The sequence below is a fragment of the Hippopotamus amphibius genome, chromosome 17 (genome assembly GCF_030028045.1).
Source record: "Hippopotamus amphibius kiboko isolate mHipAmp2 chromosome 17, mHipAmp2.hap2, whole genome shotgun sequence".
Taxonomy (NCBI): domain Eukaryota; kingdom Metazoa; phylum Chordata; class Mammalia; order Artiodactyla; family Hippopotamidae; genus Hippopotamus; species Hippopotamus amphibius.
The window spans coordinates 17,997,611-18,014,165 of NC_080202.1; the positions used below are offsets into that span (position 1 = coordinate 17,997,611).

The 16,555-nt window shown below is 35.9% G+C and overlaps 1 protein-coding gene across 7 annotated transcripts in view; it reads left to right on the top strand.

Moving 5' to 3' along the window:
* Positions 1-16,555, top strand: part of RHOT1 (ras homolog family member T1) — a 62,513-nt gene that overhangs the window by 15,994 nt on the left and 29,964 nt on the right. For all 7 annotated transcript variants that reach the window (XM_057714993.1, XM_057714997.1, XM_057714996.1 and 4 more), the window contains exons 2-8: positions 2,003-2,061; positions 4,741-4,822; positions 6,871-6,914; positions 7,205-7,258; positions 7,414-7,466; positions 13,932-14,040; positions 14,342-14,443. In XM_057714993.1, the coding sequence (XP_057570976.1) occupies positions 2,003-2,061; positions 4,741-4,822; positions 6,871-6,914; positions 7,205-7,258; positions 7,414-7,466; positions 13,932-14,040; positions 14,342-14,443 (503 nt within the window). The remainder of the gene's footprint in view (positions 1-2,002; positions 2,062-4,740; positions 4,823-6,870; positions 6,915-7,204; positions 7,259-7,413; positions 7,467-13,931; positions 14,041-14,341; positions 14,444-16,555) is intronic.

Here is a 16,555-nt window from a genome sequence, read left to right on the forward strand (position 1 = left end):
ACTCTCAAATGATTTTTAAAAGTTTGTGTGTGTGTGTGTGTGTGTATATATAGAGAGAGAATAATAATGCAAATGTGATAAAATGTTAACGTGGGGAATTTGGTTAAATGATAGACATGACTGAATTATTTTTGCAATTTTTCTGTCTGAAATTTTCTGAAAATAAATTAAAAAAAGAAACTCTGAGCCAGAGTTGCTAGATTAGTCAGCAGTGAATCAGTGAAATATTTTAATTAACTTACGTAGTATTTGTGTATGTGGTGCTTGGTGACTTTTGAGGTCACCATTCCTTTTCTGTGTTACTAACTTGTGTTAACAGTATTTTTTAATGTCTGGCATAAGAAAGAGGAAGAATACTGCCTAGCCATCAGAAGATGGGTTATTCTCTTAGGTCTGCAACTAGTCTTTTAGTGAGACTGTGAGAAAGTCACTGTGGCTGGGTCTCTGGCTCTTCATCTGAAATTTTTGTGGGGAGCTGGATAAGCTGACTTCAGTAACTAGGTTCTAGCAGTTCTGTGATGATGGGCTGCGGATTCCCTGACTCAGGGAGATGTTATGTTATTCTCAGCCACTTGAAGAAGGCGCAAGCCTTCTCACACATGTAAATTGAAAAGATTGAATCAGAGCTAGAAGACACCTGTTAATCATCTGATCTGCCCTCCATCAGCAGCACCCACTTGTTTGCAGCACACCCTCTAAGTTGTTTTGACCAGTGTTCTCTTTCCTAGCCAGTCATCATTTTTCCAGAGACTTGACTTGTATTTTTAGCCACCCTTTCTTTTAGTCATTTAGAAAAGGAATGTGACTTTCCTTAACTTTAACATTTTCCACTTCCTTTGCATTGACTTGACTTTTGAAAACTGTGATTTGCTATTATGGCAAAGATTATAGGCAGGTGGACTCTTTTCCTCTAGAGTCACAAAAGGATTTACTTGATAGGCATTTGTATGTGTAACAACAGTAATTATGTGATCAGAAAATGATGGGAATGAAAGTCAGTTTTCAGAAAGAAAATTAAGAATTTAAGTTTGTGCATTAAAAAAAATTGCTGGGTTAGAGAGTGTAACAGAAAAGTGTCTTTGCTGTTACTAACCCTTTAAATATGATACCCTGAAAAAGAAAGGATGTAAAGATATACAGAAATAGACACTCTGATCTTCTATTGGTGAGGATATAAATTAGTTTATTCTTTTTTGGAGGTAATTTAACAATGTATATTAAAAACAAAAAAGATCATTCTTGCTAACTTGAGTTCCACTTCTAGGAATTTATCTTGTAGAAATACTCATTGCAGCATTGTTTATAAAAGTGAAAATTTGAATACTGTTCATTGTTAGGAGATTACATTAATAAATTATGACACATCGTACAATGGATTTTTATACAGCTATCAGTAATGCAGGAAGCTTTTAAAATGTTAATATAAAGTGCATTTATTAACTTTTTAAAAAATTGTGATAAAATATACAAGATTAAACATTTTAACCTTTTGTAAGTATACACTTTAGGGGCATTGAATATGTTCACAGTGTTGTATAACCATCACCACTTTCTACATCTAAAACTTTTTCTTCATCCCCAACAAAAACTCTATATTTATTAAATAATAAGTTTCTCTTTCCTCCTTCCAGGAGATTTTAAAATACTAACATGGAATACTGCCCAAATACATAATTAAGTGATAAAGATTCTACTGTGGTAAATTATTATTGTGTTAATATAAGTGTAGGAAAATCTGTGAGACTACATATGTTAAACAATTTATGGGGGATACTATGAGAGATTTTTACTGTGTATTTTGGTAATTCTTTGTTTTAGCAATGAACAGGTGTAACTTTTCTAAGCAAAAAAAAGGTATAATTTAAGTATTGTACTAAAGCATGGTAATTTGGATGCCTCTGATTTTAGGTAACAAATAACAGACTTTCCTCTGTGGTTGCTAAATTTGAGCTTATGTAGAATCTAAATACTTTATTAAAGTAATCCTTTTTTCTTTTCACAGCTAGAGTTGGGAAGACGTCACTGATTATGTCTCTGGTCAGTGAAGAATTCCCAGAAGAGGTAAACATTTTGATTTCTTTCCTATATTTAAAATTTTTTTAATTTTATCAAAATTGACAAATAAAATACATTTTACCCTTTTTTGCCTGTTTCCTTTCTGAGACGTATGACTTTTAAAAAGGATCATGTTAGTTTTTACAAGTCATCTCTGAAGTACAGTATAGGAGAAACAGTCAGACTAATTCTGAGTTCACATGAGTCCTTTGTGTTTCTTACTTTTGATCTTAGCTAGGACATTTGTCATCTCTGTGCCTTAGTTGTCTCATCTGTGAAATGGAAGCTGAAAGGGATGTTAGAGATCATCTAAGCTGTATAATCCTCTCTGAAAAATAAAATGTTTAAAAAAGACCTTTTTTTAAGTACTAGTTTTATTTTCTAATGTGATTATTGTGTACCGGAATATACCCTTATTACTAAAACCAGTTGCCAAAACCAGGATATCTTCCCCTGAGGCTGTGCTTTGGAGTTTTGTGAAGACAGTGTGAGAGTTATAATAAGGCTTAAATTTTATAAGCTCTTGTGTGGCCCATTTCTAGAGTTGCCTAGCTTACTTAGCCAGTGTTTTTTTCCACTGAAAGTCCCAGTCAAATCTGAAGGAACTAGAAGGTGAAGCCTGAATTTGCTCACACAGAACAGAAAAAAAGTTTTTAACTTGTCAACAATTGTTAAGAGATGAAAGGAAAACATGTCTTTCAAAGCCAGGAAACAGACTCTCAAGGGCTCTTCAGATAGTCAAGAGTTACCACTGAAATTCAAAAGCTTCTTGCTCCCTCAGCCCTGTGCAATCACGAGGACAAATGGACTCTGTGACAATCATGGCAAGAAGATGGCAATAGAAAAAAATGTTTTCTAGCTAGACCAGGCTCTCCATTGTCAGGCAGACAGCAAACACGGAGAGAGTTCCCACATCAGAAACAAGTTAGTAGAGGGGATAGGAGCACAGTCTTAGGAGAAAGAAAATCCAAACAATGAAATCTGAGCAAGGCTAATACTGATTCTGTGTTCTTGGGCAATTTATTTAACCTCTGAAGCCACCACTTCATTTGTAAAATGGTGGTTAATCCATCTCATTGCATTTGTGAAGATTAAATAAGATAATGTATGCAAAGCCCTTGTTACAGCTCTTGCTACTCATGGTCAATAAATACCATGTATTTTTACTGTGTAATTTATAACAGCTCAAAGAACAGAAGTAAAAGTAAAATTTCTCAAAAAAAATGTTTTTCATAAGCCCAAAATATAGAACAGATGAGTATTCCTTTAGTTGAAGTAAGGGTGAAAGATCTGGCTCTCCGCCTGCCTTCCATCTGACACTGCTCAGTCTTTGAGGCATTAGAACCACTAGGATTCTGATACACACATTTGAAAACCTCAGATATTATCCACCTGCATCATTTTACAATAAAAAATCTAATTCATTCCACCTTTGCCTACCTCAGAGGATTGTTATGGGTCTCAAATGAGATAAGCTTAGTAATAGTAGAGTGACACCAAGGTTAGGTGGTTTTGTTACTGCTGGTGGTATATTTATTTATTTACATTTTGGAAGTTCCAGCGTGGGGGACTGTTGGCTAAGGCCTTATGTAAAGTTAAGATATTGTTACTTGGTGTACCCGCCCCCAAAAAAAATAATAAAAAAAAAGAAAGAAAAAAAAAATAAAGTTAAGATATTGTTATGTGTGGGGGGTGGTCGGGGAAGGGAGGGAGTACGGGGATGTGTGTATGGAAACAGATGATTGAACCTGGTGTACCCCCCCAAAAAAAAATTTAAAAAGTAAAAAAAAAAAAAAAAGATATTGTTATGTGGAATGGGATCAATGCAAATGGGATGAAAATTGTTTCTTTTTATTTTATTTCTTCACATAGTAGATATTAACTAGTGCCACAGTTTGCATTTATCATTTCTTTACTCTTCCTTAATTAGGAACATCTATGCAATTTCATTGTTCAGAGAGGAATTTGATGTAGTATGTGGTAGTTATTTCAACAATTAAATGTGACCATTCATTATTTCTTTTGCTTTTTTTTCTCTTAAATAGTGTACTTAAATCATAACTTAATTTGCAAAATGGAGTGTGTTTTCATATGCGGTTTGTGGAATCAGTAACATTAATTATGATCGCTCAGGGTATAATATCTAAACATTTTCTGTGATAGTTTAACTTAGTTTAGAATTGTCATTTTAGCATAGTCCTTTTGGGTGTGGATAAGGAGTTTTTCTAAATAGGGTCATTAAGCATGAGGCTTATGTAGCCAATTATCTTCTAGAAGAAATGAATTTTGATAATTTATTACTTTATTTGAGGATCGTTTTAGATTGACATAGGTCTTCATTTGTAGAGTATCTTAAGCCTTCAACAAAATAGTATGAAAACTACATTTTAAAAATCTAATTTTGAAACACCAAATTAATTTAGGAGCTGAAGTATCCTTAATATGTCCTGTGCCCACACAGGTATAAATGTGCATGATTTTTTGAAAAAAGTTTTATCATAGAGCTTTCATATATATTTGCATCTGCGGTAAAGCACAAAAATAAGCATTTAAAAGTATGAGTACAATAAATACCTGTAAAGATAAGTATGGGCAAAAGGGACTAATATATGGATAATTTACACAATCTGTTAACAAGTTTGATTCAAAAGTTTTTCCTTATTTTATATTTGTTTGCAAATGAAGGTTCCTCCCCGGGCAGAAGAAATCACCATTCCAGCTGATGTCACCCCTGAGAGAGTTCCAACACACATCGTTGATTACTCAGGTAGTGAATGTCTTCTTGTAGGTGAAGCTGTGGAGTTAATTTAATAGTCCTTAAAAAAGGTGCTTAACTGAGCTTTAAAAAATGTTTTAGAAGGGGTTTTCCTTTTCTCTAGCAGTAAATGATCATCTGCTATTCTTGTCTCACCCCACACTCCACAAAAAGCCTCCACCTTGCAGTTCTCTGTCCCTAATTTACTAAGTTGGGTTCTGTGATAATGAAAAAGGAAGGGGGGACTGCAAATGGCCAGATAAAGCATACCCTCCTTGAATTAGCATGTTTGCAGAGAGAAAGTCTGTGTTAATTTTGTTATCAGACATTCAGGCGTGCTCTGATGATGTAGAAAGAGTTCTAATTTGAAAATTTGTTGAGTTCTAAATTTGTTCTTTAATTTGTCAGACTTTGTCCTAAAAAAAAAAAAGTTAAAACAGTTATCAGCTTGCTTACGTTATAATGGAAGCATATCTATGTTGCTTTTAATAATGTAAAGTTTTTCTGCACACTGCTACTTTACTTTTTAGTCGTTAAATTATTTTGCTTTGTTCTGGGACTTCTTTTGGAAATAAAGGGTCGGTTGTAACAGGTAGGTGTACCATTCTGATGAGAGATGTTGATAAGGTGGGAAACTATATATGAATGTGGGAGGTATATGGGAAATCTCTGTATCTTCCACTCAGTTTTGCTGTGAACCTAAAACTTCTCTAAAAAATGAAATCTATTTTCAAAAATGGGTATAACTACATTGGTAATACTGTATTTTGTTTTGCTGAGCTGGTGTTCCATATATTCTAAAAATGAAATACTGTAACTGATTGATTCAGATTGTAACTGATTGTATCAGATTGCAGTCTGATACATGTGACGGTTAAACATTTAAAATGGGTCTCATCTAAATTGAAATGTGCTCTAAGTATAAAATATAAGTGGATTTAGAAGACAGTATAAAAAAAGATGTACAGTATCTCATTAATAATTTTTCTATTGATTGCCTGTTGAAATGTTAACATTTTTGATATTTTGGGTTAAATTAAAAAGTCATTTTACGTGTTCCTTTTTACTTTGTTTAAGGTGACTGCTAGAAAATTAAAAATTTCATGTATGTGTCATATTTCTCTTGGACAGCACAGTATTAGAAGCTGAAGGGTGTTGGATGCTTTCTGCTACAGTCAGTCTCATAATTAGCTTTATTTACAGAATTATTCTCTTTCAATATGTGTAGCCACATGCTTAGATTCCCTTCAGTATTAGAATTGAAGCCTTAACCTGTTGATTACTCAACATTTGAGATGTTTAAAATATAGCCAGTTGTTTAATATAAATTGAAATACCATTGTACTCATTTGTGATGTTAGTTTGTATGTCAGAAATAACATGCATTTTGAGGGGAAACAGTTAACATAAAGTGATCTAAATTAATATGTCAATAATTGCTTTGCTCTTCATTTGTTTACTTCTCCATCCTAGCTATATATCATGCCTATCCCCTGTGCCTGTGGGATTATAGGCATATCCACCCACCCATTGAATTCTAGCCAGAGATGCCGGCCAGTGAGGGAATTCTTGACCCTTCATTATCATGCTCTGGTTTTGCTTCTGGGGCCTGGTTAAGATTAATCCTATCTGCTGTCTAGATCTTAAGCTTGTATTGCCCAGATTTTCACCTGGCTTTTTGACCCTGTGTGTATAGACTCTTTGTTTGGGCTTCTGACTCTAGCTTGGGTTTCTGATCTCTTTTGCCAGTCCCTCCTCAACTCTGGATCAGACGCCGTCCCAGATTTATCGCACAGTGCCTTCTGCTCTTCTGTGCCTGAGTTATCTTCGTGTAGACTTGTCTCTCAGTGCCAGCCAGTTATCACAGTTCAACTCTTTCCTTTCTCTGGCTTGCCCTTGTCTTTGCCACTTGTCTGGCACTACACCATGTAAATTGACATGAGGGGTGAGGGATGTTTTGAGGGATGTTAAATGGGTGTCAGATGGATTTTGGCTTGGCCATTTGTTTTTATGAAAAAGTGTTTAAAATATGAAAAAAAAATTGACTTTGTCATTTGTAGAAGCAGAACAGAGTGATGAACAACTTCATCAAGAAATATCACAGGTGAGTTAAAAAAATGTAGTTCTAGGTTTTCTTGTGGGAAAACAGTGATGATTCTGTATCTACCATTTTATTCTCTCACTTACCAAGAGGGCTTTTTCAGTTCTTTATTGTTACTGCTGACTTTGAATGTGTATTTTTGCTGTAAATCCTTTGGAACCTTTTCCTCTTAGAGGCATGCTGAGTTTTCAAATTTTGTTCTTTCTTTGGCCCAAATATATTAGCTAGTTGGTAATTAAATGCTGCATTTGTACTATTTTAAAATGCCATCAGTTTGTTAATTTTTCTTGTAGGCTAATGTCATCTGCATAGTTTATGCTGTTAACAACAAGCATTCTATTGATAAGGTACGAATGTATGACTTTTTTCACTCTATTTTGTTAAATTTCAGTGGGAGCACTTTTAAAATTGATCCTCAGTTTAGAATTTTAAGGGTTATGGGTAGAGTATTTTTCAAAGAAGATCCTCATCATGGCTTAGCTCTTGTTAATTTTCATTGTAGGTAACAAGTCGATGGATTCCTCTCATAAATGAAAGAACAGACAAAGACAGCAGGTATTTTTTTCCCTCAAACTTTGTATATTGAAAAATTTCAAACTTGGAGAAAAGTTGCAAGAAATAGTACAGTGAACATCTGTAAACTATTCACTTAGATCCACTAGTTAACAGTTTGCCATATGTACTTTATCTATAGGTCTGTCTGTTTACACACACACACCTTTTTTGGGAGAAATTATTCAAGGCAGCACATATATTTGAGAGCAAAGCAGAAAATAGAGCTCTGGTACTGTAATGTGCCCTCTCTCTTGAGATGCCCTTTTGAGAATTGGCATTACCCTAGGTCATTGATTGCTCACCATGTGATACATGTAAGAGCATAGGACTTGGAGGAAAATAAGTGACCTTGGAAGTCTGGCTTGGCCACTTAAGAGCTTTAAAACTTCATTGAGCCTTAGTTTCCTCATCTGTAAGTGGGTAATACTTCTCTTGGCTACATGTGGTTATTTTGAGAATCCAGTGAAATAATGCACGTATAAGTGCCTTATAAGTTCTCTAAAAATCTTTATAGAGATCTTCATTTAGGAATTCATGCAGGGCGGTTTCTTTGAAATTCTTTGGAAAATATATGTATGATAGAGAAAAAGCAAGAGAACACACATTCTGTATTTTTCTGAGCAGATTGGTGGTTCTGGGTATAAATGTTTTGAGTTTGAAACAGAAACAAAACATTCTCTTGTGGTATTGTTTAATTGAACATGTTATTTGTGAAGCATTTGAGTCTTTTTCAAAATAATTTTTTATTGAGATATAGTTGACATATAACATGTTGGTTTCAGGTGTATAACGTCATGATTCAGCATTTGTATACATTATGAAATGATCACCACGATAAGTCCAGTTACCATCTGTCACCATACAAAGTTAACTTTCAGGATTTACTCTCTTAGCAACTTTCAAGTATGCCCTACAGTATTATTAACTATAGTCACCTTTGCTGTGCTTTACATCCCTGTGGCTTATTCATTTTATAACTGAAAGTATGTACCTCTTGACCCCTTTTATCTGTTTCATTGACTCCCTACCTCCCTCCCACTTCTCTGGCAACCACCATTCTGTTCTGTGTATCTGTGATTTTGGTTTTGGTTTTTAGATTCCACATATAAGTGAAATCATACAGTATTTGTTTTTCTCTCTCTGACTTAACTGTGCTTAGCATAATTCCCTCAAGGTCCATCAGTGTTTTTGAAAATGGCAAGATTTCATTCTTTTTTATTGCTGAATAATATTCCATTGTGTATATATTCACCACATCTTCTTTATCTATTGATCCATTGATGGACAGTTAGGTTGTTTCCATATCTTGGCTATTGTAAATAGTGCTGTAATGAACATAGGGGTGCATATATCTTTGCAAATTAGTGTTTTTGTTTTCTTTGAATGAATACCCAGAAGTGGAATTGATGGATTGTGTGGTAGTTCTATTTTTAATTTTTTGAGGGACCTCCATAATGATTGCACCAGTTTACATTCCCACCAACAGTGCACAAGGGTGTATGAGGGTTCCCTTTTCTCCACATCCTCACCAACACTTCTTTTTTTTTTTTTTAGCTCTTTGTTGGAGTATAATTGCTTTACACTGTTGTGCCAGTTTCTGCTGTACAACAAAGTAAATCAGCTGTATTTATACATATATCCCCACTTCTTATCTTTTTGATAATAGCCATTCTAACAGGTGTGAGGTGATATCTCATTGTGGTTTTCATTTGCATGTCCCTGACAGTTAGTGATGTTGAGCATCTTTTCCAGTGTCTGTTGGCCATCTGTGTGACTTTTTTTGGAAAAATCTCTATTCAAATCCTCTGCCCATTTTTTTTTTTTTATAAATTTATTTATTCAATTTATTTATTGACTGTGTTGGGTCCTTGTTGCTGCACACGGGCTTTCTCTAGTTGCTGCGAGTGGGGGCTACTCTTCATTGTGGTGCATGGGCTCCTCATTGTAGCGGCCTCTCTTGTTGTGGAGCACGGGCCCCAGGTGCGTGGGCTTCAGCAGTTGTGACACATGGGCTCGGTAGTTGTGGCCCACAGGCTCCAGAGCGCAGGCTCAATAGCTGCGGTGCATGGGCTTAGTTGCTCCGCGGCATGTGGAATCTTCCCAGGGCAGGGCTCGAACCCGTGTCCCCTGCATTGGCAGGCAGATTCTTTACCACTGCGCCACCTAGGAAGTCCTCCTCTGCCCATTTTTAAATCGGATTTTTTTCTTGCTGTTGAGTTTTATGAGTTCTTTGTATATTTTGGGTATTAACTTCTTATTCAGTATATGATTTGCAAATAATTTTCTCCCATTCAGTAGGTTGTCTTTTAATTTTGTAAATGGTTTCCTTTGCTGGGTAGAAATAGAAATTTTTGGTTTCATATAGTCCCGCTTGTTTATTTTTGCTCTTATTGCCAGATCCAAAAATTCATCACCAAGACCAATGTCAAGTAACTCATGCTTGCATTTTCTTCTCGGAGTTTTATGGTTTCAGGTCTTACATTCAAGTCTTTGGTCAAAATGGTCTTACATCCATTTTGAGTTAGTTTTTGTTTGTGGTGTAAGATAGTGGTCTAGTTTCATTCTTCTGCATATGGCTGTCCTCTTTTCCCAACACCATTTGTGGAAGAGACCATCCTTTCCCTATTATATATTCCTGCTTCCTTTGAGATAAATTAATTGACCATATTTTGTAGGTTCCATTGATCTATGTATTTATTTTAATGCCAATACCATACTGTTTTGATTACTATAGCTTTGTTATGTAGTTTGAAATCAGGGAGCATGGTGTTTACAGATTTTTTGTTCTTTTTCAAAATTGCTTTGGCTATTCAGGGTCTTTTGTGGTTTCATCCAAACTTTAGGATTATTTGTTCTATTTCAGTGAAAAATGTCATTGGAATTTTGATAAGGATTGCATTGAATCTGTATGTTGCTTTGGGTAATATGGACATTTTAACAATATTAATTCTTCCAATCCATGAGCACAGAATATTTTTCTATTTCTTTGTGTCTTCAGTTTCTTTCATCAATAACTTACAGTTTTCAGTGTACAAGTCTCTCACCTCCTTGGTTAAATTTACTCCTAGGTATTTCATTCTTTTTGATACAATTGTAAATGGGATTGTTTTCTTAATTTCTCTTTCTCATAGTTTGTTGTTAGTGTATAGAAACTCAACCAAATTTTGTGTATTGATTTTGTACCCTCCCACTTTACTGAATTTGTTAGTTCTAACAGTTTTTTGGTGAAGTCTTTAAGGTTTGCTATATATAAAATCATGTCCTCTGCAAATAGTGACAGTTTTAGGTGTCTTTTATTTCTGTTTCTTGCCTAATTGCTCTGGCAAGGGCTTCCAATATTTTGTTGAAAAAAAGTGGGGAGAGTGGATATTCTTGTCTTGTTCTTTGAGTCTTTTTAAATGTTAGGAAAACTGAACTAATATCTATATATTATACACATCTGGCCCTTTACTTAATTTTTTAGATTTCTTTTTTAGTTGGGCATTTTCATGCTTTGAAACTTTAAAGATCTGTTCATAAACAGATGAACATGGTGACTGACCCTCTCACATATTTACTTCATGACTGAGATGGTATTGTATGTGCTACGTCTTGCATCTCTGATGGCTTCTCTTTATCATTGTTTTATCATTATCACTGTTTTTTGGGGGGTTTTTTGTTTGTTTTTATCTTTATTGGAGTATAATTGTTTTACATTATTGTGTCCGTTTCTACTGTATGTGAAGGAGCTCTCTAGAGCTATACTGTCCAATGCAGTAGCTTCTAGTCGGTTGTGGCAATTTAACTTTAAGTAAAATTAAACTAAAAATTCAGTTCCTCGGACACAGCTACATGTGGCTAGAGGTTACAGTAATGGACAGTACAGGTCAATCATTTCTGTCATCACAGAAGGTTATGTTGGACAGGGCTGCCTTGCAGGAAACAATGCCTATATGCTCCTGGCATTTGCTTTTCTTGCTGAGTACTTGAACTGTTTCCAGGAGGGACTCTTCAGAGAAGTCAGTTTTGCCAGGATCTATCAAGCACTAGCTTGAACAACTGAATTTTGAAAATTGGCTCTACTACAACAGCTTCCTAAACTGCTCTCTAGAAACTAGCTGGCTAGTCTCGTGACTCTTTTAGTATACCATCTGAAAGTGGCTTTCAATATTTGGAGGTCTAATTGAGCTTTCTCAGGTGTGGCTATACTTTTACCCCACTCTGAATCATATGAGCATATTTATTTCTCTTGTGGTTGATTTATTCCAAGGTGATTTTATTTCTTTAACGTATGGACTTCCCATTTTCCCAGTACCTTCCTTCCTGAGCCTCATACCTTAAGTTTATATTTGTTACACAGATATTCTTACTTAGTACTTCCTTGGACCAGTATCACAGTGGTCTTTAGTCAGAGGTGCCCATCACTGTCACCTGAGGTACTTTAAAACAATATAGATACCTTTGCTCCACCCTCTGAGATTTAGAATCAGTAGGTTTGGAGTAGGGCTTAGACGTGTATTTTTTTAAAGATCTGTAAAGTATTCTGAGCACATCTTTGGTTGTAAAGCAGCATATTTTTGGCAACCTCCTAGCTCTTTAACAATCTATATATGGGTTATGTAGTGGGCCAGTCCTTTTACAGATAATAACCACACTAGGGGGCTAAATAAGTGCTTGCAAGTATTTCTTTTGCAATCTGGAGTCCCAACAGGATGATTTGCTTTCCCTTTAAGCTTTATTGTGGGACGTACAAATAATTGTTCTCCACTGGGCTAGTACTCCTTGGTAATCCCCATTCAGATTTCTGATAGGCCTGTCAGAGTTTTGTTTAAAACAAAATCCTTAATTCCCTGCCAACTCCCCACTGCCCACCCCACTGCCCCACCCCTGGATTTCTCAGTCCTTTCTCTCTCAGAAGATCTACTCATTTTGTCCAGCCAAAAAATCTATTTACTTTTCTTGATTTCTGTTTTCCTTCAGTCTCCATATCTAATCTACCCATTGTTCCTGTCTGTTCTTCTTCTAAAATATACCTCAAATCTGAATATTTCCTCTTTATCTTCACTGCCCTAATCCAAGATACCACATTAAAGAAAAATTTTTTATTATTGAAAAAAAAATCAAACATAGAGACTTCCCTGGTGGTGCAGTGGTTGAGAATCTGCCTACCAATGCAGGGGACATGGGTTCGATCCCTGGTCTGGGAAGATCCCACATGCTGTGGAGCAACTAAGCCCGTGTACCACAACTACTGAGCCTGCACTCTAGAGCCCATGAGCCACAACTGTTGAGCCTGTGTGCCACAATTACTGAAGCCCACACGCCTAGAGCCTGTGCTCCGAAACAAGAGAAGCCACCTCAGTGAGAAGCCTGCGCACCACAATGAAGAGTAGCCCTCACTCTCTGCAACTACAGAAGGCCCGCGCACAGGAACAAAGAACCAACACAGCCTAAAAATAAATAAATTAATTAATTAATTTAAAAAATTCAAACATATACGAAAGTAGAGAGAATAGTTGAATGAACCCCATCAGTCATCCAGCTTCTGTAATTAACAACTCATGGCCAGTGTTGTTTCATATATTACCTCTCCTCTTGGGATCATTTTGAACAAATCAGACATATCGTACTGTAAATATTTTAATATGTATCTCTAAAAGGTAACAAATGACTGCATTTAAAAATGTCAGTTATACTCTGGTTTCTCTTCAGATCGAATAAATCTTTCGCCTTTTACTAAAAAAAAAAAAAAAAAAATGTCAGTTGTATCGTGTCATTCACCTACTTATTACCCTTCTGTGGCTTCCCATTTTACACTTAAAACACGCACTGTTTACTGCAGCTGTAAGTCCTTTTGCGTCTGACCTTTGCTCCTCTCTCCCAACTCCATTTCACACCTCTTCCCCTTTGACCAGTACTCTTCAGCCACTCTGGCATTTTTCTGTGCTTTGGACTCATGGGGATGTTTTTTCAGTTTGGGACTTTTGCACATGCTGTCCCGTCTTCCCAGCCAGCTGTTTCTTGGCTCCTCACGTGACAAATTCCATTTCATGCTTCACTCCTTGCCTCAAATGCCACCTTGTCAGAGAGATTTTTCCCTGATTAACCATGTATAGTTAGCCCCCTCTCATTACTTTATCCTGTGTCCCCCTATTTATTTCCTTCATTGCACTTACGGAATTAAAAAGTGTCTTATTTGTTTATTTGCTTATTGTCCATTTTCTGATTTTCACTATGAGAGTGAGCAGGGACCTTTTCTGTCTTGTGTCCTTAATACTTAGAACAGTCCCTGACTTATATAGGAAGTCAGTAAATATTTGTTGATTATGAATGTTTTCCAGGGGGCTTGGGCTGACTAAAGTAGAGGGCTCATATTGAGGAGATTAAGTGAATCTTATTAGTTAGACTAGATTACAGTGTACATTAAAATATAAATCTAATGTCTTTTGCCTTCCTTTTTATGACAGTGTGCCCTGTTTATTTCAGGCTGCCTTTGATATTGGTTGGGAACAAATCTGATCTGGTGGAATATAGTAGTATGGAGACCATCCTTCCTATTATGAACCAGTACACAGAAATAGAAACCTGTGTGGAGGTATGCCTTATCATTTGATTTTGAAATTTATGGTTGGTAAATTCTCACCGAATTGAGGTTCAGAATAGTAGGGAGGGAAGATGTGAGGTGGAATAAACTTCCTGTTTGTGAAGTCATGTAAACCAAATAAAACAGAGAACTTGGAGTTGGCCTCTGAGCTCTTTGTAGACAGTCATATTGTGATATTAACTAAGAAAAATGCTTTTTTTCCCAGTTTCTTCAAGGAATCTTGATAGCTTAAAAAATGTTTTTAGCTCTCATAATTGCTTTCAGAGTGAAAAATTTTAAACTTTCTTTTCAGTGTTCAGCAAAAAATCTGAAGAACATATCAGAGCTCTTCTATTATGCACAGAAAGCTGTTCTTCATCCTACAGGGCCCCTATACTGCCCAGAGGAGAAAGAGGTAAACCCTCCGTCTCACCAGGCTGTTAGTAGGGGCCGGAATGTGTAGGTAGTAACTCCATTATAATGATTTTTAGTAACTCTTAAGTATCCATCTAAACTGCTAAAATTTAAATTTGTTGCTTACTAAACTTTTATATTTTCTAGGTACTTTTCTTCAAAGACATTCACATTAAATACTCAGAATAATATTCCAGATCAAATACTATTTCTGGAAATGCCATTAAATCAAACAGAAGACTTGGCAACTGTAGCAACAGGAAATCCAAAGACTTAACTAATGGTCTGCTTGTTTTGCTACTATAAAATCCGCAAACTTAAAAACACATACAAGTGAAAAACTTGTGTAATTATTTGACATGTGTACAGCATGTAATACAATTTGAATACGCCCTTTTGTTCCATAGCTTAGAAACACAGTAATTCCTTAATGAAATATCTAAAATTTAACAATATTTTACTGTAGACTTTTAAAATTAATTTTTAAATTGAGATGTAACTCACATACCATAAAATTCACCCTTTTGAAGTGTTCTCTTCAGTGATTTTTAATGTATTCACCAAGTTGTGCGCCGTCATCACTGTCTGACTCCAGAGCGTTTCACCACCCTAGAAGAAACCCTGTACCCATTAGCAGTCACTCCCATTCTCCCCTTCTCCCTTACCCTAGTTTTGGGCAACCACTAATCTACTTTATGGATTTGCTTATTCTGAACATTTCATATAAATGGAGTCATACAAAATAACGTGGTCTTTTGTGTCTGGCTTCTTTCACTCAGTGTTGTAGCATTATTAGTGCTTCATTCCTTTTTATGGTCAAATAATACTTCACTGTATGGATATACGACATTTTGTTTATCCACTCATCTGTTGATGGATATTTGGGTTGCTTCCACTTTTTGGCTGTTCTGAATAGAGCTGCTAAGAACATTTGCACATAAGTTTGAACCCCTGTTTTGAGTGTCTGTTTAGCAGTGGAATTGCTAGGTCACGTGGTAATTTTATGTTTTACTTATTGAGGAACCACTGAACTATGTGAAAGTCCCAATGTCTCCATGTCTTTGCCAACACTTATTATTCCCCACCCCCCACCGCTGTTTGTTTGTTTATAGCCATCCTGGTAGATGTGAGTGCTATCTCGTTGTTTGAACTGCATTTCTGTGATGGCTAACAGTGTTGAACATCTTTTCATGTGTTTATTGGCCATTTGTGTATCTTCTTTGGAGAAAGGTCTATTTTAAGTATTTTGCCCATTTCTGAAATGAGTTGTTTCTTTTGTTGTTGTTTTTGAGCTTTTAAAAGATAAAAGTTTGCTGGGGGGAAGAAAAGTTTCCTGAGAACATTTTTTTTCAGGAAGAGTTTATATTATAGGTAAGTGGTTGGAGAACTGACCCACGGGCCATATTTAGTCTACCACCTGCTTTTACGTAGCCTATGAGCTAAGATACATTTTACATTTTTTAATGATTGGGGAAAAAAAGCCAAAGGAGTAGTATTTGGAGACATGGGAAAATTATATGACATTCGGATTTCGTCATTCATAGAGCTGCAGCAGCGCTTGTATGTGGAAACTGTCATCACACTGCTGCTCGCTGCACTGCTCACCGCACTGGCACAGTTCAGACATGGCAGCTTTTTGTGTACCATGCATACCACTGTACCTTGGCATTTTATTTTTTTTATTGTCAGTACATGCCAGAACAAGAGAAGAAAAAAAGTGGGCTTTCAAATGGCAGAACAGGTATATATTCTGAGCTATAATTCCAGCATCGGTGTTTTTGGACCTTAATGCACATGCAAAGGAAATTCCCTATTTCCTAATCCATTTGACCATGCAGCTGAGGAGCTTCCACCCAACCTTCAGTTGGAACTGATTCATCTGCAGTGTAATGACACGTTAACAGGCAAATATCAAGAAAAAAATCAAATATAATTCTATAAATGTCTTCCAAGTGATGAATGTGCTCAATTAAAGTTATATGTTTGTAGATATGTGTCACTGTTGAGTGTGTGTCTGTGCAAAAAGGCATTTTCAAAGATGAAATATGTAGAATCTCACTACAGATCAGCATTAACAGCTGAGCATTTGCAATTGATTTTCATGATAGGGAAT